The 27,655-nt window shown below is 40.0% G+C and overlaps 1 protein-coding gene across 1 annotated transcript in view; it reads left to right on the forward strand.

Annotated features, from left to right (window-relative positions):
• SATB2 (SATB homeobox 2) overlaps positions 1 to 27,655 on the forward strand; it is a 125,124-nt gene that overhangs the window by 16,181 nt on the left and 81,288 nt on the right. The window contains exon 2 of the mRNA XM_084208876.1: positions 3,435 to 3,611. Coding sequence (XP_084065002.1) covers positions 3,435 to 3,611 — 177 coding nt within the window. The remainder of the gene's footprint in view (positions 1 to 3,434; positions 3,612 to 27,655) is intronic.

Genomic DNA, 27,655 nt, shown 5'->3' on the forward strand with positions numbered 1-27,655 from the left:
GGAACAGTTTTTCACTGCTCTCTTTCGTTGGTTAGATGGAATTCTTGTTGTGTATGGATGTCCTTATAAAAGCCTTTCTGTAGATCTTGCTCTATGCTCCCCTTACACTTTATGCAGATGCCATCTACATGGGGTCAGAGCTCTGTGGGAAGCATGAAAGAGCTGTTCATGAGTCAGTTATGTTAATCAAAATCGAGGAGTAAAAGCCTGTAGTGTGATTTGTGATTGCTGGTAATGTTTTGTGTGCATACTACCATTGTGTTTGTCCTTGAAGGAAACAAACTCTTTCCTTTTTAGCCCTCGGAAAACTCCTTGTTTTCTCCCTGTGTGAAAAGCAGTGCCGTGCGTGATGTACCACGGGCTGTGCAGCATCGCTGCCTGCAGCCTCTCTCTGAAGCTGGGAGAGCGGGCGCACGCCAGTTCAGTGCTGGGGGCCCCCAGCCCGTTCGCTGCGTGTGCACAGGCGAGGGAGGGTGACAGGGATTCTGGCTGATCCCCCCTTAGGGAAGGAGCTGAGGAGTTCCAGGATTTATGAGTAAGGCTGGCTTGCACTGCAGTAGCACCGCATGTGAGACTATTATGGGTGCTTAGTCTCCAGCTCTCTGAGTATTGCTCCAAGTTCTTCAACTGGAATGACAGTGAGTAGTGACTAACTTGTATTGCTCTCTCTAAGGGCCCTGTAGCGAGCTGGAGGTGTAATATATGCATGTAGGAGCAAGCCGTGGTATATATCTGCATGTAAAGAGCATGTTGGCGTCTGCAGAAGTTTTTCCTTTTGATTCCAATGTACTGAAAGTGTATTTATTTTCAGATAACATTAAGAAACAGAGAAGTTTGAGGTAGTAAGTTCGTCGGAGATATGAGAGCACGAGTTTAACTCTGTCATGCAAAATAGAGAGCAAAGCAGTTGAAACTTCCTCGGAGTGAGATTGGCTTGGAAATAAGTTTGATTACTGTTGCTTTTTATTTTATTTTTAAAATCAGTATTAAGATTCCAGGTGCTATAGTGAGAGGCATGAGAATAGGTCAGTATGAGATCACATCAGACCGGTGTGGTAACCTGCTCTCTGTTTTTAAGGTACTAATAGCAGCTCTGGGTCGCTGAGTTCAGAGATGTTTTTCCAAAAGCTTTTTCTTTAGCAGAGTTCCTGCAAGCATGGGCAGCAGGAAGGGGCAGGAAAGTCATCGTGGGCAGGAGTTGTGTGGGGTCCTTTGTGCTATCCATAAAGTGATATAATGTATGGCATCCATTCTAGCCTTTGAGATCCTGTTTGTACTCAGACAATAAAGGATGAGTGCAGAGAATAGGTGCTACTCCTGTGCTGAAAAGGAGAGACTGTTGTATGACAAGGAAAGCATCCAGCAGGAGCATAAAAGATAGTGTGACATCCCTCTCATCAGTTTGCTTCACCACCTTTTCTGTCTTGCCAAAATGTAATTTACACAACTGATATTACAGTCTCAGCATTTGGCCAATTATCTTAATCTTTTGCTAAGACATTAATAGCCCCATCAAAAGTGCTGTGACAGCCTGTATGTTCGACAGGACTGGAAGTTTGTCACTTGAAGAGACTTATTTTTGTTTTAACTAGTTAAATGGTGTATGGACAAATAAAATTCAAATTTTAACCTTTGATAGGAAAAGAAATTCTCTGTCACTTATTTCAAAGGAACATGATCACCCATGTTCTGTCTCTTCAGGAAAGCACCTAGAGATTTTTTTTTTCACTGAGATTTTTTTTTTAGCACTACGTGTTAGAATTTGGCTGCTTGAACTTGCAAAATGCATAGTTTAACCCAGAATCAAGGCGTGAAGAGGGAGCAGTATCAATGTGATGCTGTAACCTTCTTTCATGTTACTTTGAGATGTGTTTTAAAACAAAGAACTGAAACACATCAAGTGGATATTGTAGTGTGTAGCTTCTGTAGTTAGGATGTCAAATTGAAAGCCACTCTGTGCTAGATAAGTCACTGAGAATTGCGTCTCTAAAATATATTTTAAAGTAGATCTAGTTTCTCGAAATTCAACACAAGGAGAGGAGTACTTAAGTTCCTTAGCAGATACTGATACGACTGTATTTATTCCAGGGCAGGGTGACTCCTCTTAAGGGATATATAGCTACTGGTTTTTAGATATTAGGTTTTGAAGCTACTGACAGTAGCTCAAAAATATTTAATAGACTTCGTGAAGGAGAACTGAAATGTGGCTTTTTCTTCTTTTTTCCCTTAAAGAAGTGTCTGGTCCAGGAATGCAGTGATTTGTGTCCAAAATTCATAAATGCACTCAGATTTTTTTGTATTTATTGTCTACTGGAAATGATTATATTTTATGCTGAAGAACAGGATTTTGAGGTGAACTTGCTGGTGACGTTATGAGCCTTAGATGGCACATTTGGAAAACTGCTTTAGGCTGAGATTGTTCTCTGCACCAGTATTTTCTAGTTTACCTAGGGACTAGCAAGTGATATGTAACCAGTTAAAAAATGTCTGTGATGGAGGTAGAGTGGCCTGTAGCAGGTGGTGGAACTGGCTGTGCAGTTCTGTAGGTTTTCAGTCTGTTCCTTCTTCCTTCTGGGAATGCACTGCGGGGCTGTTTCCTGCAGATTGGCACGTTTTTCTACTGCTTGTAGTATTGAATCCCTTAAAGTTCATGCCTCACAATTTATCTAATGCCATAGATAACTTGATCCTGTAACCACAAAAGTAGATTTGCAATAAAACACAACAAAATTGAATCCAGACCACCCCCTGAGTTTTTCACTTCTGTGGTTCCTCCTCATCCTTGAATCTTTTTACAAAAGAGTTGTTCTCACACTCCTCATGGATGCAGTGGAAAGGCAGCCATGGGTCTCTCTGGGTGTGAGTGACCATCAGCTGCCAACACAAGATTATATTTTTCAACAAAATCAATTCAAAAGTATTTTCCTTGTACAGTGAGAAGACTGGCCATGGTCTGAAAATGCACTAATATCCCAGGGTCCCCCAAGGGGACCTCTGCTGATTTCTCCATGTGTTCACTGTGTAGAGAGAAGCAGAAATGGCATTTGTGGGTCAGGCTTTCGAATGGCTGAATGTGGAGAAATGACTTGAAAGAAATAGGGACATTCATGGAACTGTAGAAGACTTCTGCAATGTTGAAAAAGTCTTATTAGGAAGTCTTGTTCATCTTTGTGCTGGCTATGATTCTGTTCCTGAACTGTATTCTCTAGAGCTTTTAGTGTGGTTTTTAAATGAGTCAAGTGATGAGACTTTAGTATTTTCCTTGGAAAGAAAACAAAAGTTATCCCACAAGGAAGAAAGGCAGATTTCCACTTAGGCTGAGTCTTCTAGGAGGTGTGTTAATTTACAAGTCTAATTAGATATGTATGACACAGTTCATGTTCCTCTTATTGATGCTTTGTTGGTTTTTTTTTTGGTGTTTTTTTTCCATGTAGGTTTGATGATTCCAGTCTTTTGTGTGGTGGAGCAGTCAGACGCCTCTCTTGAATACGATAATCGAGAAGAGCATGCTGAGTTCGTTCTGGTTCGCAAAGATGTGCTCTTTAGCCAGCTGGTGGAGACAGCGCTCCTGGCTCTGGGGTATTCCCACAGTTCTGCAGCTCAGGCACAAGGTATTCAATAGTTTTTTCCCACTTTTCTGCACTGCAGAAGACAGCACCTGGGGTTGTTTGATGTAAGGAAAAAGTAAGAAAATTGGTAGGAAATCTTGGAAGTGTTTATATCAGTTGTGTTAATTGCTTAATCCTAAACTAGGTGAATAACAAGCCCTACCTTTTTAGCCTGTCTAGAAAGCATTAGCTAGATCTTGCTGAAGTGTGAAATCTGTTGATAATGATCAGTCAGGATATTTATGACACACTTGTTCTGCACCACGAGGCAGGTTGCTGCTTCGAGGAAGTCAGCACAGAAGATACAACCTTTAGGTGTACAGCCAGATGGTATCCAGTATTCCTCTTTGTATCAGGGCAGTTTTGAACAGCATATTGTAGTCTTTCATTTTTAAATTATGCATTGTAGATAATGGTTTCATATATATGCATGCTGTCTTTATGGCAAATAGTTGTAGGACTAAATGTGCAGGCTGATTTCTGTTTTCACTTACCTACTATATTGCTGTAAAACCCTTTGTAAAGCATTATAGTCCCTTCCACTCAGAGATTATGCTCTGTTAGCAGCAAAACCTTAAAATAAACAAAGCTTTCCTCTTTCTGCCCAAAATATAAGCCTAAAAAAACCCAAACCTAAAATTGTAATGTTGAGGGAGATGGGCAGGAGGTGGGTTGGGAAAAATCTTTCCAGAATGAACTTCAAATTTCAAGAGGATTTTTAATACTAAAACAAGTTATTTCAGTGCTTATTCTTTTGGATGAGAAGCCTGTAAGTTTGTTTTCTCTCCATATTGCCAATAAAACCTGTGCACATTTAGAGTATTTTAAAAGCAATTTGCCTGGGGATTTGAATTTTGTCTGTTGACTTGAGTTGCTTTGTATAGTTAGGCATTTGAACGTGGGAACAGAAGGATCCAGGAATTCCAGGCAGTGGTTAATCGCATGGGCTCCTTGTGCAAACTTCTGTCCAAGCAGGGTGACAATGATGCATTTCCTCTGTCAGACTCTGCTCTGTGAGAGAGGCTTAAATTCTTCATATAGGCAGAATTTATGTACATGTGTTTATTTACACAATATGGTAGTAAAAGCCCTGCAAGAAGGTAGTTGTTTTGGTTTTTAATACTAAATGCTTTGTGTCATCTTAGGGACTCTTTTTTTCCTGAATGTAGAAGGTCAGCATATCCCACTGTTTCCATCCTGGTGAGCCAGCTTTCTGTTTGACAGCACTATCCATCTCAGTTAACACAGTTGCTCATCGTGTTGCGAGCTAACATGTGGAACATGCTGCATTAGGTGGCCAAGATTTGATTCTTGGCACTTCTAAAGGGGAACGGGCTTTGCAGAAAACCTGCTCCAAGGGGGCATGTCGTCCAGTGCAGTGACCCACACAGGCTGAGCATCTCACTTGGGGGAACCTTGCTTTTGTGGCACTGCTCTGTTGTGAGAATAGAGGGAAGGAGACAGATTGACTCATGAAGGAAATTAGTCACTGTGCAGGGAGAAAATGGCCCCTGCGTTTTTGAGCTTTAACAGTGAGCAGGTTCAGATACTGATCTGTCGCTTGACGTGCTGCTCCAGTAACTCCACTAGAAAATAGAAGTTGAATCTCTAATTATTGCAATTAGTCTAAAAGAAAAGACTAAGGTATTTTCATCTTTAAGGCAGCTATTACATTCCTCTAACATCTCATGGTATAATATTGAGAATGACAGAAAATACCTTAAACATCCATCAGCTAACAAATCTCTTATTTACCTTCACACCGAAGAGCCAGTCCATCAATATCTTTTAGACATTTTCCACAAATACTGCAGGCCATGCTGATCTTGAGATATGAAGCTGAGGTATGCAGCATGTTCTGTAGTATCTTGCCTCTGTGCTAGCTGTCTGTAAGCTGAGGGATGAGGTACAGGCGGGGACAGACAATAGATTTCTGAGATAGTTTTGTTTAATGTGAAAATTTATAGAATATAGGGCCCTAATTTGCTAACTAGAGTTGACAGAAGCGTGCTACTGAATTGCTATAACAATTTATTTGGGAACACAACTTTCTGATATTAAAAAGGTGGGAAAAATAAAGCTATTTACTTTATTCATTATGGTTGTAGGACAAGTCTGATTCTGTTCTAGAGCTTGGAATTTATTTCCATTAGCAAAACATATTAATAAAGGGTCACTTAGTTCTTATTTATGATCAACTGAATTACAGGATCTGCATGAGAGGTTGAAGGTCCTCAGGTGCATTTTTCAAAATGCTCTGAACATCATGCTCTGCAAAACAGTGACATGAGTAGGTGTCCCCATGTCCTCCAGGGGCAAAGTAAACGAGTTTGTCAAAGCTTTGGCATTGTAAAAGCTGTCTAAGCTGTAACTTAGCATGTGACAATTGTCCCCTTTTGAGTTGGGAAAGTGTTTTATTTCGGCCCCATGATGCTGAGGGGAATGGCAGTTTCACTTCATCCTGCGAGAAGCATCTTGCCTTTGCCTGTTCTTTTTAGAACAGGGTCTGCTGTGGCAGATTGATGAGCTAGTTGGAGGGGAAAGAAGAGCTGTGGCAGAGGAGAGAATCGCTGTAGGATTCCCTCCGCCTTTGCTGCAGTTTCCCATGGCAGCCCTGCAGAGTTGTTGAGGCTCAAGTTGGTGCGTGCCTTGTGTGCAGGGCCCTGCCTCGAGCTTCCCAGCTGTACAGCAGCACAGCAGAGTCTGGCTGGCAGAAAGGAAACATGGCACTGGTAGGTGGTATGTGCCTCACTGAGGGGCCCTGCTGTTGGGATGCAGAGCTCCCTGAGGAGTGATGCTGTGTCCGAACTTTTGAGCTGTAACACACACACAGTGGTCACCTGGCCTGAGCCTCATGTACTGGCTTGTGGTCACTTGGCTTATTAGGGATCATTTTTATTCCTGGCTGCTCGGTAAATTGATAAGTCTTAGCACAAACAGTGTTGGGGACAAAAATAGATCAGGATGTATACATGAAGGTGGTCCCACGCCTCCCTGGAAGAAGCCCTTTATTCCCACACAGTTTGGGCAGAACACATTTATTCCACAAACAGCTGGTTGTGATTTTTTTGTTGATGGTGGTGGGAGCAGAGAATTTTCCAGTGAGTGCTGCCCTCGTGAAACTTCCCTTTTCTGACAGGAGCTGTGAAATGTCTTCTGGAACAGCATGGGAATTCGTTAACAGCTTGGCACTGGGGTGTGAAAGTTGGTGGTGTAAATGGCAACAAAGGTTTAATAAACATTTATGCATTTTTCTTTCATCACTTGAGTCTACACCTGACAGTAGGGAACCTGCTACATGTGCCTTTTAGAGAGGTAAAGAGTCATGCCTTAAAGGGACACCTGTTCTATATGTAGTTTAATAAAGTTTACATGCCTTCATGACAATTTTTTCTTGTGGGTGAGGTATTCTAATGGGGCCATGCAAGAGAAGGGAACTGGTAGGAGGTACATAGAATTTACAGTGCTTAGTGCTGGGGCCAAAGTAGTATGAAAGTAGCTGCAATCTGGTGTACCCTGCATGCTCTCCTGTGGCTTTGGGACCTGCTGTGAAAGCTGATTCCCTCCTCTGTGGGGTGGAAGAAGAACAGTGTTAGTTTGATGCTTTTATCTATCTACTTTCTTAGAATCCACGTGGAAGAGAACACAGTGTGATTTCCTGTGGATACACGGTTTTTTTCTTTTGACCAGTTCCTTGTTAGCTGTTGTGATTGTGTACAGGGAACTGATGTGCATTGTCTGCAGAAGTTAGCAGAGCTGAATGGGTCATTGAAATGGAGTTTGTCTTCTCAGGTGCTCGAGCTCCGTGTGTTGGCAGGGCAGTGTGGAGTGCCTGCCCTGACTGCTCTCAGGGGGCAACTTTAGCCAGGCACTGGCAGGATGGTTGCTTGGGTTAGCTGCTGTGTGTGGCCATGGCGAGGAAAGGGGTGTACAGAAGAGTAAAATGGTGCTCAGATGTCAAGTTGAACAGGAGGAGGAGTGAGAAACAGCAGAGGGAAGTTAACACAGAGCAAGAGTTCCTTCCCATCCCTACAACTGTAGAGATTGTCAAGCTCTCGTTCTTAAGCAATGCATTACCTTGAGCAGAGCCATTGCAAGAGGCTTGCATTTATGCCTCAGAGACCTCTCTTCTTGTGCCCAGTTTCTTCTAGTGCTGTCTATAGACTAGAGAGGGGGGAAGATTTGTGCTTGCATAGAGCTTGTGTGGGTGGTTGGAGTGAAAGGCTGGAAGGAGCGGTTGGCAGTGGTCAGTGGGGAAGGTGTAGTACAAGAACAAGAAAGGAAAAAGGTTTTAAGTATCTTGTCTTGCCATGTGGAATTGCAATAGCTGGACTCAGAGGTGAGTGATGCTCTCTGGGGTTTGTGGCTTAGTGAGCAGGGATCAGACATCTCAGCCCTGTCAGCCTTGCATCACTGGAGTGGAAAAGAGGAGAATTCTGTTGGGCCAATCAGTGCCTGGCCATAGTAGCTGACATCCAGAGGTACCTGAGGACCTACTCCAGTCCTGCTCCAGCTGCCAGACTGTGAAGCTCTGATATTGCTTGCAGCCACAAGGTCAGCTTGGCTTCGGTGCTTCTACAGAGAGCTATCTTTGCAGTCAGCTGCCGTAGGAGAGAAAGGTGGCTCTCCTGACTGTGTAGGAAGGAAACAAAGGCACAGGTAACGTTAACAACTCTCCTCTGGATTGGTAGTGCACATGGCTGGGGCAGGAAATAACCCAGGCTGCAAATGTGTTCATTTCCTTTGAGGGTTTAAATGTGTGTGCTCAGCCCTGCTCACTGCTGTTAATTGGAGGCCCCTTGTACTTGTGGCCTGCTTTTTAGTATTACTTCAAAGCACGGACCAAATCTGTGTGACACGGTGTTGTTCAGCCAATCATTCCAAGCCCCAGGCTGCTGTGTGTAAGAATGTGGCAGCCAGAGTGCTGTGCTCCTTCACTCAGATTAGCCTTTGTGAGAGCAGCATGACCATCTTGCCTCTTATGGGATTATAACCATGTGTACAAATATTTGTAGGGTGTAAATACCGATGAGAGAATGATTTGCCTAAGCTGGTACAAGAGGGTAGGGTTCTGAGGCAATTGGAAGGACCTGAGCAGATGATTAGTAGGGAAAGATCCTGTGAAATATTCCCATCTGTGCTGTCTCCAGAACCACAATAGCTTCCAACTGAATGTCAGGTAGAAGCAGAACATACCAGCTGGGGACTGTATTGAACACACACGCACAAGCTGGTTTTATATTTCTGTATCAAGAAAGGTACAGTAAAAGTGTGGCAAAGCCCTGCTGAACTGTGCTTGATGAATACAGCCAAGTTTGCTGTAGCTGGGAAGACCAGATATGCTATATTCTACACAAGTACAAGGCAGCAGTACAGGAAAAAAGGAGAGGAAACCTGAGTTCAGGTTTCTTACGTGAGTAATGTACAATAAGTTACAGGGCTGCTGTAATCTGAGGTCTTCTGACCCCTCAGCCCAGTGTCATTCGTGTCTGAGTCATGGCTCCCTATTCACATGATCAAAGATTTTCTAGTGAGAAGAGCTTAATAAATAGGAGAGACATTGGTGATATAATACCTTAAATAACAAGACGATACAGGGATCAGCCAGCTAAATACTGGGTCACTTCCTGACTGTCACTCATTACTGCCACTTTTTACTTTTTCATTTTAATAGAGACAGCATATTGGTCTCACCTAACAGAGTTGTCAGTCTGTGGAAAGCCTATTTCTCTGAGCTCAAACTCTTTTGACACGGACTATTCTCACACTGCTAAACCAAGATTTAAAGCAAAATACCCCAAAAGAAATTAAAGAAACCCACCCGACCCTCTACACGCCTCTTTCAATCAGTTCGGTTTTATACCATCTCTAATTAATTAACAGCTCCTTACCTTTAGTAATCCCCTTTGTCCCCCTTGCCTCTACTGGGAATATTTATAATGGATAAATTCTTCTTTCTTCTCTGCAGTTTTGCAGTGGCATTATAAAAGGCCCAAATCAAATAATTTAGCAGTAGTGTGTGTGAGGGGTACAGCTCGTACTGACATCTTGCAGTAAACTGCTGTGCAAGTCCATGACAACTTGTCTGAGATTGCTAAGCAGACTGGATTTCTTGCAGTGATACTCAGCCATCCAGATCAAAGTTTTCTTTGTAAAAGCTGCTCCTTCATGAACAGTTCATTGCTTGAGTTGTATTCTTTGTCTTTCTCCCTGATGTTTGAAAAAAGAGGGCTAAGAACTTCTCAAATATTTATTTCTCTCCCTATATACATCATTTACCAGCAAATCACTGTTTTGTCTACCCTACAAAACTTCATGACAACTGTAAGTGAAATTCAATTAGCTGGAACTATGAGACAAAGTCACATTTTAATGAGAATATTGAAAAACCTCTTCATTCTTTGTGGGTTTTGATAGACATTTCTGTGCATAATGGACACATGGGTTGAAAGACACTGTTGTTAATGATTCAGCATCTCATGCCATTTCAATTAAAGCCCTAGAATTCTCTTTGAGAGTTCCTCAGAACTCTTAAGAAATCTTAGGTAAAAAATAAAAGAAGCAACAAAGATTGAGGCTCCTTGTATTTGTAGGCTTTGCTAAAATTAGTGGTGCATTTTTTATGGAAAATGTGACATATAAAGAAATGTTAGAATGTCATATTTATAGATATATAAATGGAATATATTTTAAATTTTTCTTCGGTTGATATATATAGATACACTTATATGATATATTTATAATTTAGTATACACACATTTTATACATATACATGCATTCAAGTATATATATAAAAGTATAATATAGATGCTCAGAATTAAATTAATGAATTAATCTCAGATTGCTTGTCATCCTTATTCTCCATTTGTGCTGTTATTTTAAATAACATCATTATCCAACAGCATAATCTCCAGTGAATTCTTGGGTTTTTGATAAGCTCTCTTTGAAAGTTCTTAACTTCTGACTAGTGGTCAAGAAGTGTTTGTCTTTCCTTTTCCCTGCCACCCCTACCCAAACTGGCATACAAAAGTTAGCATGTGGTATTGGCGTTCTGATCCTAACATATTATGTACAGGATTCTTGTGATGGAACAAAACCTTCTACAAACAATAATCTATTTTTCTAGATGGCAAACATCTGGGTAGTATAAGTAAATGGGTAATTTATTAGTGTTTGAACAGCTTAAAGGAGGGTAAGTAAAGGTAGTCCTGAACAGCTCAGCACTTGTGATGCTGCTTTCCGTCTCATTTGCGGTCTGTGACTGAGCACAGCAGGCTCGTAAGCAGGAGAGGGGGCAGGGGAGAAAGGAGGGAGCAGAGTGGACACGATGGGCTTCGGTTGTTCCAGTGAGACTCCCTTTCATCCTTCTCTCTGTGAGAGTCCACATACCTGCACAGGGACTTCGGTGTTGAGTGCTTTGGAGCACATCATGTTTTGGTGACAGCTCTGCCGGTTCCAGTGAACCTGTTGCAGTGGTGTGTGTGTGTGTAATTTGTTTGTTCCATGGTGACAATGGATCAAACTCAGACTGTGCTCTGGGAAGAAATCATTAAACCTTTTGTTCTTGTCTCATTTGTTTCTGAGCAATATTGCCCAGACTATAACAGTGAATCAGTGCTTTAGTTTGGTGAGGGCCACGTTCTTTAATGCTTTCCATTCACTTTATGTTGCAGGCTGTGTGCAAAAAGGTAACATTGCAGGACAGAGGTTTATTGAAGCTTTGTACTCTTCAGGGAAAAATTTGCCTGTACTCTGCCAGTATTATAAACCAGTGAAGAAATGCTGGGGAAATGGAGCCACAAGCTTTTTTGTGTCACAGCAACCATTATAGTAGTTTGGGGTGAAATGAAAATCAAGTTCACTCTGAAAGGCCGGTGTGTTCTTGATTAAAAACTTAGACCAGTATATAATAAATTTAGATTTTTCCTGTTTCCCTTCCCTTCCCTGTCTCTCAGCTAGTCTGAGAAACACTGGTGGTTTTGAGTAAAACTGAGTAATGGTCTTTATTAGTTTTAATTAAAAATAAAATTTTGTTGTCTTTTTTTTTTTTCCTTCTTCATGAATCTGATAATGAAGCAGTGCTCTGTTTAAAAGTGGGAGTAAGTTAGGTTAGGCTAGGTCTTCCCCTGTCCAGAGAAGGAAAATGAGGTGCAGTTAACAGCCTGTTAGCTAACAAGCTAAATATTTAAACATTCAGTAGGATGAGCAAAGCTTGGTTCTGGTTAACATATTAGAGTAGCTCTTTTTTTTCCTTCCTTCCTTGTTTTTTCTCTTTTCTTTTTTAGATTTTTAAGAATATTCTTACCTGCTGAATTTTTTTTCCCATTTCCTCCTCTAGATAAGGGAAGCAGCATTTTAACCCAGTGACTTGAAGAGCTTGCTTTTTTGTTCCAGCTGCAGATTGCCCTGCCCCATCTGCCTTCCCCACAGGCACATAAAACCAAGCCCACCCCCAGCCGCTTCTTTCCTTAGCCTAACAGAGGTGTAGGGCACATCCCCGTAGGTTGGCTTCTGCTTATTTAGAAGTAAATCCCCCCTTTCAGAGTCCCTGCTTTGCCTTGGGTGCAGGTTCCCTGTGCAGCATTTATAATGGCTGTGCTGCTGGAGAGAAAGCAGAGCTCTTTCTGCTGGCTGGTCTCTGGTCAGACACATTTATCATCAGGGCCCCGTTCTGAATCTTCCTGCTCATGTTTGGGGAAATTGGTTTGAGCATGTGGAGAGCAAAGGTGCTTTGTTCCAGGGAAGTTTGTGGTGTAAAGCAATACTTCTCAGTCCCCTTTAACCATGTAGACAAACTAAGTATGAAAACCATTTTGTTTTTAAAACAAAAACCTAACAAAGTAGGTGTAGAAAGTCTGAGGAGGCTAAACAGATGGTTTAAAATGGGAAAAGAGAGGCCAACACACTCACCTCCTGTTCAGCGTTTTCTGTCTCTTCAGGAGATATCCTGCTGGCAGTGACAGTAAAGGGTCAGTTCAGACAGTTTCTCACTGCTGTACGTGAGCATTGTGGAAAGGACCTGGCTTTAATCCTCCTGGTCGTTGCTGGAATATAAATGAAGCTGTCAATCAGCAGCTGTATTTGACGTTTGGGTCCTTTCATACTGGTTGAATTTTACAAGGGCAATCTGCCCTCCTGCATTGTTTGTCATCAGGGGTCTGCAGCAGATTAAATGGCTACATTTAATGGAATGGAATGGGAAAGGATGAGCAGAAGACAATGCTATTAGTGACCTCCTTTTACCTACTATACTGTTCACTGGAAACCCACTCAGACAGTACTGGTGAAGGTTCAAATTCAAGCTATGTCTGAGAGAAGTAGGTGTGTGTACCCTCCTCCCATCAACTGAGCTACCTGATTGTTCAGGCTACATGTCTCTTCCTTTACTGGTGGAGGGCTTATGGAAGATTGCTCATACTCTGGCCAGTAAATACTTTTGATTTATCCAGACAATTTTAAATAATATATGTTTATACAGGTGTGATTAAAAAAAAGCATTTCATGAGGTTGTCTGAGATGAGGTTGGGCATTTTTCACTGTTTATTTATGGGCAATTTTACTTTTGACCTTACTCCAAACGAAAAATAATTCTTCTAGAGTGAAGTAACTGTCAATAAAGCTAGAATAGCCCTGGGATCTGAGGTCTGTATTTTATTCTGTTTTTACTTCCCATACTGTTTTGAATGTATAGCACCTTTGTCTTCACCTGGCTGTTTCCAAGTTACCAACAAAGAGTTAAATTCAAACAAGCTGGGACGGGGATGCATGTGCCAGTTAGGATTCGCAGCTAAATTGCTTTCATACTTTGTTTTTATAATATATTTATTGCTTAGCCACATTTTGGCCTTTTTCCTTTTTCTAACAAAAATCATTATGTGGTGTAGCTAGTAGATAATTCCTACTTTTACAGAGACAACATCATGCTAAAAATGTCCCTTGGCATAGGGATTGTTAACTGATGGCAATTTGTCTGCCTTTCTGAGTATGTTTTTCTTCAGTACCAGCTATAGAATCTATGAAATAATCTGTGGGGGAAAAACGTGTTTATCTTGTGTTGAAACTGAGGATGGACCAAATGCTTGAAGAAAAAATTCTATCAAATAATGAGCTATAGATAATACTGTGTTTTTTCAAGATCCTGGAAGGAGATGCTTAGACAGTATTATGTGGCAGTCTGCACGAGAAAATTGGCATTTTGTGAAATGCTACCATAGAATGTGCTGCAAACGTCACTATTTATGGATTTATGTATGTAGTTTTATATATCCATGTATATAGATAAGATCAGTTTCATACTTTTAAGTGTTGGTGATGCATCTAAAAGCTACATGGATTACAAACATAAAAGTTTCCTTTTCTGTGGCATAACCATGGAGAACAAGTCTTACTTCTCTCAATCTGAAAGCTGTATTTGTTTGAATAATAAAATGAAGAGTCATGTTTTGTTAGTGATTATTAATAGAGTATTATTAATATTTTATTGTGATGCTTTCAAATAAAGGACTGCACCTACTAGGGTTCTTTTAGTGAGTGAGGTTGTTTACTTTTTTGATGTATCTATTCAAAGAGCAGAGCAACACCATATATTTGCATTTTCTGATCACTAAAAATCCTCCCTACCATAAATGTGTATGTGAAATTGAGAACCTAATTAAAAGATTAACAGCATGTACAGTAATTTACCCAAAAGGCATGTGTTAATTTGTTAAAACACTAAAGATCTTTATGCTTTCTTTTTTGATGCTATCAAAATATTTTCTGTGGAACTGGTTGAACCTGGTCTCTTCATTATAAATTCTTCTGCAGAGTAAGACAACTTAATTTCATATCTAATTGCATAAGGAATTATAAATTATCTTTTCTAAGAGACCTATGACACTAAAACACAGAATGAACAAATAGAATGGATTTGTTCAAGTACAAATGAAGATATATGGCAGTATTTTTATTACAGACAACATTTGTTTGGGCTGAGTGTATGAATATTTTACAATAAGATGCAAAGTGCTATTTGTCGAGCAGTCATTCTAGCAATGCGTCTTATGTGTTTCAGGTAATTGCCATGAAGAAACCCATATCAACAAAACCCAGGCCCACCCATAAAATAAAACCCAATGCAGAACGAGATAAATCTGTTCCAAGGGAAATACATTTTATGGGCATTTATAGAAGTGGGATCTGCTTCTTGGATCAAACATACAACTTTTCTTTTGTTCCTAGAGGAAAGACATGTTGATTCCAAAAGTGTGCTTTAGGTCAGCAGGAAGGTGACTTGGTGCATGTACAATGATTTCCAGCTAAGTAAGAGGTGCTGCAGTGTAGACTGGAGCACACAGGTAAAGGATTTCATGTCTGATTTCTCTTGGGCATGATGTATAGAGCAGTTACTGGATGGGGGGCATTTCCTTGATGCAAAAGGAAATGTAGGTATTGTCCTGGCTCCACTGGTGTTACACAACCGGGGGGGGGGTGGGGGGGGTGGGGGTGGAATACCATTCTGCTGCATAATTAGGATGTCCCTCCATCCTGGGGACTTGTGGTGGAATCCTGAACAACTCTGTCCTCCTGCCTTGAAAACACAGGAGGTTGTCCTTTGGAAGCAGCGGGGTGTCAAGCAGTCCCAAGTGACATCGTAATTTGAGAACTGAATATTACCATTATGGCAGAATTCAGTAGAGACTGGTATTTATTAAAGATTTGTCTTTTGTAGCTTCTTATAGAATTGTATTCTGGCATTGAAAGTTTAAAATATTTGATAGTACGTTTACTGTTTTGTATTGCCCCGTGTCAGTGATGGTGCCAAGGCTGTTTGAATGTTGCTGAACATCTGTTTAGCCAGTTTAGATTAAACCCTAATACATTATGAAGTGCAAGGAACAAATTAATATTATACTGACCTTTGGAGGGTTGAATTAATACATTTATCACAAGAATTAGTTTTAAATTGCATAATAGGCACATTTTTTATTTATCCAGAAGTACTTTTATTATGAAGTTTACTAATACAAAGCTGCTTCTGTTAAGCTGATTGTTATTATTAGATACTAAAAGATCAATGCCACATTGTCTAAATCCCAATGTATGGATGGATTTGTGAATTTTTCTAGAAGGAGGCCAAAAGGGTAGTATGTCACTTCATAAAGGTGAGTAGGAAAGAAATAATTTTAGCTAGAGAGCTTCTATGGTCTCATTCAAAGTGGTATGAGACAAAAAATTCAGCATTTACGGTGAAATGTGGATTAGCCTTTTTAAAAAAAATTATGCTTTATAATCCAAAGTGTTTTCAATAACAAGGTTAAGGAACACTGTAATCATAGAAACATGAGATTTTTTTTTTTTCCCCTTAGCTTTCTGTAGCTCTGTATTAAACTTTATTTTGCAAGAACTTCATATGCTTCACAGTTTTGAGTGTGTATCAGTACAGGAAAGTATGGAGAGAGAAAGCAAAAAAGAAGAGGGACAGAGAGATTTTTCTACACTGTGTGTAATAGCAATATCATGACTTTGTGAGGGACAACAGTGTGATTTTTTTTGGTAGTATAGTAAGCACCAGCCCCAGGTCACTGCGGTCCAGCAAATCCCTGTCCCACTCTTCTTGCTGACCTTAGTTGGGGTGCAGTTGCAGGTACAGCTGTAGCTCTGGCATGGCACTGTGATACCCCAGGGTTGTAGCTTCAGTTTTATGAAATGAGGGGCTGCTACAGAACAAAATTGCCATCATACATCTTCAAGGCTTCTCCTGAATCCTTATCTTTTTTTATCTGGGTCTCTTGTGCACAAATTCACATTTTGCATGTAAATGTGAAGGAGATGGAGAAATCTTAGCTGCAGATGGGAAAAAAAAAAAAGCCTTCAGTGTCTTCATATTTTAAAAAAATCCAGAATTAGAAGGAGATAAATTTATGTAACCTTTGCACCATAATAATATGGCAAGACCTGACACAAAGCCATAAGGCTTTTTTCACAGATTCAGTTGTCTGGAAATTGTGCAATGCTGTTTAAATAGAATGTCTTTTAATAGCTCACAAGAAATTAAAAAAATACATTAAAAAAGTCATGTTTTCACCAAGGATTACATGATGGCAGTTTTAACTCCAGTGCAATTAATAGACAGTGTGTACTTTGTTTTCCTTTGAGTGCTTAGCATTTTCTCTAGATTTTATCTGGTCACGTATCCAGGAACTGGGTATGGATGCAAGCTGCTGTTAATTGAACTGTATTTAGGACTATTAAAACCCTTGTATGTGCAGTATGGCAGGATGTGTATCTAAATGTGCATTTGCAGCAATGTCACCATGGCACGTGTATCCTGTAGTAGATAGGCAGCCCCTTGTCCACATATTTTTAAATACAAAACCTAATTGGTTTTTGACAAAATAACTTCTTATATTGGCATAGCATTTATGTTTTAAAAAACCTGCAGTTATTTTCCCAGAACAGTTGGGAGGTGCAGTTTGTCACTTAACAGGGAGAAAGATGGAATATGTTCTAATTTTGTCGTGGAGCATGGGCCCATTGAGTCAGGCCTTGTGTCGTAGGAATTTCTTTGTATAAAGGGATGCTGGTTTCCCTGGAGGTCCTGGTTTCCCCTGTCTCATACACCTACTGAATGTCTTTTTACATCCAGCTAGTTGTGTGATGTAGTATTTGGGGGGAAGAAGATGCTGTTTTATACGAGGAGTGATCAGTTCACGTCTGGAAGCAAAAAAATCCCTTACTTCTGTGCTTGATGGATTAAGTCTTTTATATAACATGTTTTATAGCAAAAGGGCTGTGTTTGTACAGAAGGAGGTGCCAGAACGCCAATAGAAGTATAGTAGCTCATCTGATGGGTGGGACAGATTTCTGTGTTTGGAAAAAAAAAATTAACCCCGTGTGGATGTGTAATATTTGGCATTGTTAATTCTTGACATTTTGTTTCCCATACTTCTGGGGCACTTGATGAGGGGAGCTTCATCTTCTCTGTAAGAATTTAACTTGTAAAGATAAAAAAAAAAATCTTAGAGGATTCCATCAGAAGCTTGTTAGCATGATCCTGTCTTTGGCATGAGAACATGGAATAGAAAAGAATCCAAGCATTTTAATTTGCTGGGAACAAAAAGAAGCTGGTTGGTAACTTTGGGATGCAGTCTTGCTCGCTGAAGCACATTACTTTGCGGGCGTGCAGGCATGTGACAGTGTGATCCTACATGGGGCTTGGTTGGTTTCAAACATGCCTGGGGCCTCCTGTGGCCCTTTTGTTATTTCTCAGCCTTTGGCACCAAGTGCTGGTGGGGGATGTGTGGAGATGGGGAAATGAGAGAAATGGATATTAGAATTCAGTAGCAGATTTAAATTAAACAGAAACCTCAGTATGTTTTAAACTTGTAAGGCTATATATACACTATGGCATGCGGCCGGACCATAGTTATGCTCAGCAAACCACTGAGTATTGTAGGACAGTTCATACGTTTTCTAATTCTTCCCAGAAAAAGAGGATTTCAGTACTAAGTAATACCTTGGTATTGTATTCCTAACTGTTGGCAGCAAAGCAATTTGAACTTTCAAAAATGGCAGATTAGATATTTCCCTAAAACTATTCATACCATTTGGCATCTTACAGATGTTCTGGGAAAACAGCACAGGGATTGACAGAAACTGGAACTGGAGGTGACTTAAGGGAGCTAACAGAGTTTAGAGAAGGTTATGGAAAAGCAGTGCTTTTCAGCAGATATCCTGTGAGGAGAGATGGGAAAGGACCAGCGATGCCAAAGCAGGAATTGTTCATCACAAACATGACTTTGTCAGCCTGGACTCCTCTTGGCTGAAAATGTCATTTGGAACACTGCATCCTTAGTAGGAAGAGTTAAGAACAGGAGTGAAAAAGCTGGTAGTAGTAGAGATAATGTCCTGGCCTCTTAAAACATAGGCATGAGGTGCATATCTCAGAAAAAAATGCTCCTCACAATGGTGGAAACTGAAATCAGACTTCTGCTACAATTGTAATAAGGCCGAAAATGAAACTAGAAAGTTTTGACTTGGTGTGAAGACCTAGTGAAGTAGAAAAATTAAATGGGCATCCAGTGCTGTGATGTAGGGTCCAAAATCAGCTTATACATTGCTGTTAGTTCATAGTTGTTGATGCTGTAGCTTCAATAGGGGATGCTTTACCAGAAAATTAAGCCATGTTTTCAGTTACAGAACTGTAAATAAAGTCAAATTCTTCTGAAGTCAGTGGAGTTTTTGATTTCCACTGATGCAGTGGAAGGCAGAGGTTGAAACATGATTTATGTTTCCAGTTGTATTTCAAACTTGTTTTATATGAAGAAGTAAATAATGTGTTGTGAGGTGGGTTGGGATCATAGGCAGCCCAGGTTGACATAATTTTATGTATATTAGTGTGTGGTTACTGATCCTGTACTTGATTGTTTGCAAAGAACTTGTTTGAGGTGTTCCATTCATGTAATTTTTCATCTGTATCCTAATATGGAAAGCCAAACTCAATACAGCTATTCTTGAGTGAGTTATTTAGCTACAGGAGATACAGGCCAAAGCCATTTTACTACAGAACATTTTCCCTTATATGAAAGCCATCCTTTTGCAGAATACTTTCTGTTTAATTATGTTCAGAGTAATTTGATTGTTATTTCTCATGTATCATCAAAGTTTGGGTTTGGGTTCTTGTTGTTTATGTGAATATCTGAGACACAAGTGACTAAGACTGGGATAACGAAATAGGGATTGCCTGAAGGGAATCCCCTTACCACTTCAGAGTCATGGAGAAAGACAACCGATGTCCTCAGAGGCCAGAAGTGTGGGAACTCTAAGACAGAAAGTAAGGAGCCATGTGTGTCTTAATATATGTAAGATTTTACTTGCTTTCAAGTACTTTCCTTAAGATTGGAGGAAGGAAAAAGCTGCAGAGGATAGGGAGACACGTGAAGCCTGGGGTTGAGAGCCTTCAAGTAGGGTAAGGTGTTGCTTTAATTGTGTGTGTATGTCTGTGTTTGATTGAAGGTGGGGATAGGAAATAGCCACTGTTTTGGCAAGGACTGAGAAGCTGGTCTTTAACTTGACTAATATGTATGTATATGTAGGAAGGTTTTAAAAGAAGGGGAAAATGGGTGTTATTTTGGGCTATTTTTGGTTGAAACATGAACGCTTGGTTGCAATAAGGAGAAATACAGTAACTTTTTGTTTCCAGAGAACTTTTAAAAAATACTAATTCAAATTGAGATTCATGTATTTTGTGAGTTTTTCACGTAGGGTTGAAAGTAGTGTACGCTGTCTGACTGCATCTATAAATCAAGATGGTGCCTTTTCTATGAAGCTTAAGGTAAAAGCGTTTTGCTTTTAAAGCCCAAGGTGGTTAGTACTTGTCTGTAGACTTCTAAATAGTATACAAATGCAAAAGATTTTTATTTTATTAACTCTTTTAAAAAAATATTAACAAGGTGCTTATGGATAAACATTCATCAGAAGCTTTAGAAATTGTGGGAGATTTATGATGTCATATGGTGTCATTACAGCAATACGCTGCATTGTAAAACTTCAGAGCAAGCACTGCTGTACCACCAGGGTGAATAATGGAGCATTCATTCACTCCTACCAAATCCCAACATCAAATATTCCACAGGCTCTCTTAAAACAGAAATTGTGCCTGTAGGAACATGTACTGAGAAGCAATGTTTTGGAGGGTATAATCAGAGCACCTCAAAAAGAGTAGTAGATATTTTAATTCCCAGAAGTTGTTGTGTTAAAACTGTAGAAAAGAAATTCTTCGAGGTAAAGGCTCTTCATATGGAAGCAGCTGAAAAAAATCTTGGCTATCTTGTAGGGAACTGGTGAGAAGGAGGAACATGAGAGGCCAAATGCTGCTTGGTTACACCATCCTATGCTTGGAGTAGCGCCAAAGATGAGTGCTTTCCCTGCTGCAACTGGACTGGGGGAGTACAGCTCTGAGGGGTCTGAGCTACCAGTGACTCTACTCTAAACCACACATAAAACAAGTTTAGCAATCTTGGACTGTTGAACAATGATTCATTTTATAATATGACCGCAAAATGTAACTGTGTTGGTAATGATTACTTCAAACAGCTCGAGAAGCTGAATGAGCAAGGAGAAGTTGGGACTACCCTTAGCCCTACTGAGTGTCCTTGTTGGGCCAGAGGTCAAGGCTTCCTGGTATAGCTTTTGCCCTGGGCTGCACAGACAGGCAGGGCAGAGCTGTGCTTGCAATAGAGAGACAAAGGTCTCATTCTTTAGTGGTAAATGTGCTTTAATAGCCACCACTGTATACTAATACTTAAAATGAAAGAAAATGCTAAGTCTGCTGCATGTTACTTGTTGAGGATGCTAACAGCTGTATGGGAAATATATCTAGAGTAGAGGAGGGAGAGGAAGATACAAGCAACTTCCATAGCCATCCTTTCGTATCTGTAATTACATCCAGACTTAGCAGCAGTGTCATTTCATTTTGCAGAGGAACGTGGCAGCCCTTGAAGTGAGATTTGTTGGTGTTCAGTCCCACATGGTAGAAAAGGTCCATTGTGCTGTGACCTGGTTTAAAACAAACCATACTAAACCATGCATGCATACTCAAAAGAGTCCCCCCTTTTTATAGACAACTGCCATTTGTTGCAAGGGTTGCTATGGCAAACCAGGGCAGAAAATCCTGTCTTGATGTCAAAGTGAAATACTCAGAAATTTTAAGAAGACAGATTTTGAGAATATAAATTAATTAAATGGCAGTAATTGCATTATTGCACGGTCTTGCCAGTGAAACAGCTATTCTTGTGAGAGTCTATTACTATGCTAGGTCTTGGAGCAGAGTGTAATTTTTTGAATGTGCTCTAGGTTTTCAAAATCTGTCTTTGTGCTTTTATTTAATTCTAACTAATGGTAAATAGCAGCTTCGCCTTGCAGAGGTGGTCATCATCCAGTGTGATTGAGTTGTTAAATCTGTAAGAAGACTGAATAAGAATTTGCAGTTTGGGCTTTAAACTGACAGAAATAGCTGACTATAACCTCACCAATCTGGCCGACACAGCTGCTAGATAGTTTGCTGGTTTGGGATCACTGTGTTTGGATTTGGACAGGAAATGTTATGTTTCTTCCAGATAGAAGTCCTGCAGTGTCTAATGTGCCTTTTGTTCCTTGGCTGCTGGAGGTGCAAAGTGTCAGGCAAGAAGGAGACTTCTATGGTACATTACTTCATTTGAGAGAAAAAGGGAAAAACCAAGGCTTTTTTTTGTTGTTTGTCTTATTCAGCCCCCCGTGTCCTGAGTCGTTAACAGGTCTGACCCCACTGCAGTTGTGCCCTTCTTCAAATCAGCAATGAAATGACAAAGAATAATCATCAGAAACAGAACTGATAAAATGGATGCTGCCTAGTGTCTTTTTTGTGCAATTAGAAAAGCTGCTTGGGCTTTTTTTCGCTTTAAATTCTGAAAACAAAACAGTTTTGTCTCCTTACGCCTATAACAGTTACTCACTAAAGTATTTCCTTACCTTTTTAAGTGGGACTCTGTTATTGTCCTTTGATAGCATTTGGGGAGAAATGAAGATTAAAATGTTTTTTTCCCGCATCTGACATAGGAGATTCAGATTTAAAAGGAGAAAGAAGACAACCCACTGTATAGAAAAAGAATTGAACAATGTTTTCTGTAGATGCATTACCTTAGACCATGAAGAACCTCACTCAGGGTGCCCTGGTGAGTGAAGTCCTTTCTGTAGATGTTCTCCAAGCATCTCTGGTCTTTGCTCTGTTGATCTCAGTTGATTAATCAGCCTCTGCTTGGCTGAATGTGGGCACAGGCTGGTGGCTCTGTGTTGATTATGCCCATATTGCCAGTCTTATGAACTGACCATCTGCTGTTTGCTTCTGTATGCACTTAAGAATCGGGCAGGAAGAGCACTGGTAGTAGCCTAGGATTAGTACCTGTATCAAAGCTGAGGGACTCTAGAATCTTCTCCGTTTTGCCGCGGCCTATTTGTCTTCAAAAAGTCATCTTCAGCTGTACTACTAGCACAGCTTGCTGTAGGTGGTTCTGCTGGTTAACAGAGGTAAATACGTACTTCTGTCAGACTTCCAGAGTTCATTTTATTACCCCGAGTGTCATTTTGTACATTCCCCTTGGAACGCCTTGGTCCCCTTGGTCCCTGAGTAGGCAGTAGACTGGCCAATGCATCCTAGGAATGGAATGTGACCAAGATTCTGTGTTGTGGATTGAATTTTATAAGTTTGGAATAGGGACCAGCAGGTTCCCAAATGGGAATTTAAAAAAAGAGAAATGTAAAAATGTTTCTAACTAGCTCATGTCAGCATCTTAATGTGGAACTGGCCGTGTCTAATGCAAGATGCTTTTCATGCCATCGTGTTTGCCAGCTACCTCTTAGACTAAGGCATCTGTAGTGATTCAAGAGTTCAACTTTGTGTTAGAAAAAGAAAGGCACTTGTGCAATATCATTAAAAGCTGATCCAATTTTTTTTTTAAATATTACTTAGTTGAATCCACTGTCTTTCCTAGTATCTTGTGAAGCATTTTCTTTCTTGTTGCATTTCTTGTTATTCAGTTGAGAGATTTTTCACTGCATTACCTACCTTAAAATGATCTCATTTTCAAGGCTAAAATTAAGGAGTTCTGAGAACCTGGATATTCTAATGGTCACTAGTGCAGAGATTAGGTATAGGCGACTGTGTGCTTTGAAAAGGAGTTTTGTATCCACTTACCAGCTTTTCTTAAAAATTACAACTAAATAATTTTAAAAATACAAAAAAGGTTAATTGAACTATTTTTTCACATGTGTTGCCGTTATTCCTTACTGGTAAGCATATGCATAAAACATTGTAGCTACATCAACATTCATGTTTATTAGATGCTTTTTTGTACTATCTCTGCATTGTAAATGAATAATATTTATCTTAAATGCTATGTTTTTCCTCTATGGTTGCAACCACAATCAAACAGATTCCCTGTGTAGAATTATATATCCCCAACTATTTCCTCCCAAGATATTTTTAAACTTTTTGCCTGAATGATGTGCATTATTTTAATTACAGCACATAATAATTATCTGGAAGATACTGGTTATTATGTCAGCCCGAGGTGGCACTTAAGTCCTTTTCTTCTCACAATTAACAGAATAATATTTGTTTCAGAGGTGGGCAGGGATATGAAACCCAGTTAAATCCTAGCAGACATGTCATTATTGTAGCAGGGGAAAGCAAAGGATCAGGTCCCTCCCTGGGTGAAAGCACTGGGAACAAACGGGTGGCTGTATTTGTTTTGGCAGGCTGAAGCTGTTGAGAGCCTGCAGTCCCAGCCAAAACCAAGTGAGCTTGGAGTTGACTTGAGCTGTTTCTCAAATGTTTTTGTGAACTCTCACTTTTTTTTTTTTTTTTTTTTTAATTCCCCATGTTGTTTTAATTATATTTCTCAGTGCTGGGAACATCACAGTAGATCTTCCATGTTTCGGGATTATTTGTGAGAAGATTTCTCATCAGCTAATAGCAATTGTTTAACAAAAAATCTTCATTGGTTAGGGTAAAATCTGAGCTCAGATGTGTGATCACATAAGGGAAAATTCCATTGAGACTTGGAGTGGAATGAAGCCCCCTCCTTAATACTTTTGTCTAACATATGTCACTGTATTAAAAATAATTACTTTGGTTCCTTAGAGGGGAAAAAGAAGAGTTTTTTTTAAACCTGGAATCCTATCTTGAGTAGGCAAATAAACTCCTGAGATTGCTTTCATTGGAAAAGGATATTTTAAATGGTACCTTTTACTTGAACATTGGCCAGTTTAATTTAGATTATTGCTTCTGACAATTAACCTCGTGTTGGGCTGCACTTGTCTCATTAGCAATGTGGTGAGTGATGAACTTGGATCCATGAGGGCTCAGCTCTCACCTGGGAAACTACCCCGCCATGGCTGTGCCACTGCTTATTAATAAAGTATTAACAATTTATTAACAAATCCACCTAAAAGTTGTCTCTGGAGGGCTGGGACTGGGGGACTAAACAAATACATAGTAGTCTTATAAAATTCTTAGAATATTTTTGCCAAGAGAGAAAGTTAAACAGCAGAGGAGGCATGGACATCAGTTTTAAAAATATGTTGTTTGAAGAGGATTTGGTTTTAATGTTTTCCTTTTCAAACTTTTTGTAATTTGGGACAGAGTTTCACCTTCAAAATTCATCTGCTTAAAAACAAGTTTTTAAGTAAAAAGGGAATAGCATGAGAGAGAGTAAGAAAATGGCTAAATAATTAAAGAATAAAATTCTTAAAGAATAAAATTCTTAAATTCTGTTTGAATGTAATGCTTCATCTGCCAGGAAATGATCAGTTGATTTGTTTTTCATTTAAGCAAAACCAGTTACGCAAGTTGTGGTTTTACAAACTGATTCTCTCTCTTTTTCTCCCTGATTTTTATCCACCAAAGCAAGATATCTGTTACTTCCACAATCTGCTGCTCTCTGTTACACAGGGAATATTCTGAAATAATGTCATCTTTTGGTGGTGGTTTTGCAAAAAAAATACGATTGAACATAATTTTATTCAATAGGAATAATGACTTAACCAACTTTATAAAGCTTGAAAGCTTCTTGTATAAATATTGTCAGAGAATGTCATACCCCAAGGTGAAATACAAAGAATTTTCTGGTATTTCTTGGAGAAACAGCTGAAAAGAATTTGTTTGGTTTTCAAATTTTTTTTACTTCTTATGTATTTTATTTCTGAGTTATAACAACAAGCTGTTTACTTGTGTCTAATTTTACAACATACATATCAAATGTGTAGTGTCCAGAGTTAACACAACAACACATATCTTTATGTGCAGGAAGGGGGAAAAGTGTTAGTCCCTGAAGTAAGTTGTTTTTTTCCTTTTAATGTTAATTCACTCTGTGTTATATTGTATCAGCTCCCTACAAATACTTCTGCTGTGAAAATCAGTAAAGGAACCAGGACTTAAACTGACTGCCGGGTTCTCTCCCTTTACTGTGACTATGCACGTAATATTTGCGTTCACTTAAAGTATATCACACCTGCTATTTAGAAATACTTACTCCATTGAATATCTGATAATGCATACATGGCAGCAGATCCAAAGAGAATGTATCAAAAATGAGTTGTTGTGGCAGTAAAGTGGGTCATTTCAGTGGAAAAATGGAATGTCTTCCTGTCCTTGGCTGCAGTGAGGGAGGGGTGTGTGCAGCTGGCCAGTTGGCTGTGCAGCCCATATGTGCACAGTGAAGAGGGCTAATGCCGAGGTGCGGATTGACTGGCAGCCATCACCACACCTGCCTGCCCTGCTCCTTCCTCATCTACCACTGCAGCTTTCCCTGCCCTGGGAACAATAGCACCTTGGTGTTTTCTGGGCTGCCCCACTCTGTATGGGCTGAGTGAGCACTTTTAGGCATGGTTCTTGTGGAGCAGGCATCCCTGGCTGATCCCTCTTATGGCACCTCTAGTGGTCTCTTCCTCTGTTTATAAATTTGAGTAAAATGCATGGGAAGATGATGGGAAGAAAAGCTGTGACTCAAGCCAAACAGTGTAACTCTTTGCCTTGGGGGTAGGAGGAAGGGAATTTAGGGGTTTGTGGTCTGGGGCTTTATTCCTGTAGAGCTGGGAGGTGCTGGCCGTCATTCAGAGATGGGAGCAGTGCGGTGTGGGCAGGAGGAGGAGGGTGACAGTGATGTGGCTCTGGGTAGATGGGTGAGCAGGCACTGACCAGCAGAGCTGCTTGCCATGAGGGATTCTCAGGCAGGGTTGTTTCATCTTATTCACTATGACAAATCTGAGGTCTGTTTTAGCAGGAAAGATTTGCAAGCTCAAAACTGAAATGGTTTTCTTTGTACCCAAGAAGGGCCTAAAAGGCTGTAACAAGGTTGGGATCATTTTCTGGCCGGGGGCAGTTGCTGGTGGAGAGTTCTGCTGTCTCACTAAGGCTGAGAGAGAATGTCCATCGTTCTTGCCCATCAACTTGTCAAGCCTTCCTGTCTTTTGTGACACAGCACTGCAAATTCCCTTTCCCCTACAGGCAGAAAACTCTTCAGCCATTATAATAGCATAATTTTGCAGTTCTGCCAAGATTGCTCAGAAGTTATGGTTGTGATACTTAGTTACATTCGCTAATATTTTCTTTCAAGATAAAAATTACTCAAAAGATGCTTCGAGTATGACTTTCCTTTTGTTTATGTAGGGCATATGGAGGTACTCACCGCAGTTAATGGAATATGAAGCTCTTTGTACACTGCATACCTGGATAAAAGCTAGCTTAAGTCCCTAAATGTCCCCATTTCATTTGTAAAGGACTTGTTAGCTTAGCCTTAACACGGAGTATTTAGATTTCAAACTCTTATCTTACTTTTTCTAAATGAACAGTGTTCTTTAGACATCTCCAGATGAGGGCCTTCTGTATCTTCAGCTCACTTCTTTGAACATGTGACGAAAAACATTTCACCTGAGAAGTAGGTAAAGGAGGTAACAAAGAGGCCACTGTTTTGGGCCTCCAGCAATAAAATTATTCCTGGTTATGAAGATTGGGTGGACCTTAATTTTCAGTATGGCTTGACTGGACAACCTCTTGAATTTCATCAGTACAACATGTTTAGTCTAGAGCAGTTTACCTAGACTAAGCCATTTCTCACAAAATCTTATGGATTCATCTCTAATTTATCAGTTTTGTTTAATATTTAATTTTATTCTTCTAGTTTGCAGTTTTAGTGGTGTGGCTGTGATCTTTTCCATCTACACTACAGTGATGACTGGTCACACTGATTGGGACCCTTACTGCATGAGCTTTTCAAATGAGTGAATCTGTGATAAACTCTAAACCAGGGTCACCATGTGGGGAAAATGAGAGCTTTTTTAGTGCTGATAGGCTCCTCTGATTGGATTTTCATCCACTATGAACTCAGATGTCAAATGAAGAAAGGAGAGTATTTTTTTGCTGATTAGAAGGAATTACAAATAGTTTTAAGTCTCAATTACTGTAGCATTTTAGGCAGCTCAGATTTTTGGGATAATTCTGTAGTTCCAAAGTTTTTTCATACTCAGAAAGT

Source organism: Fringilla coelebs, assembly GCF_963513975.1.
Source record: "Fringilla coelebs genome assembly, chromosome: 7".
Taxonomy (NCBI): domain Eukaryota; kingdom Metazoa; phylum Chordata; class Aves; order Passeriformes; family Fringillidae; genus Fringilla; species Fringilla coelebs.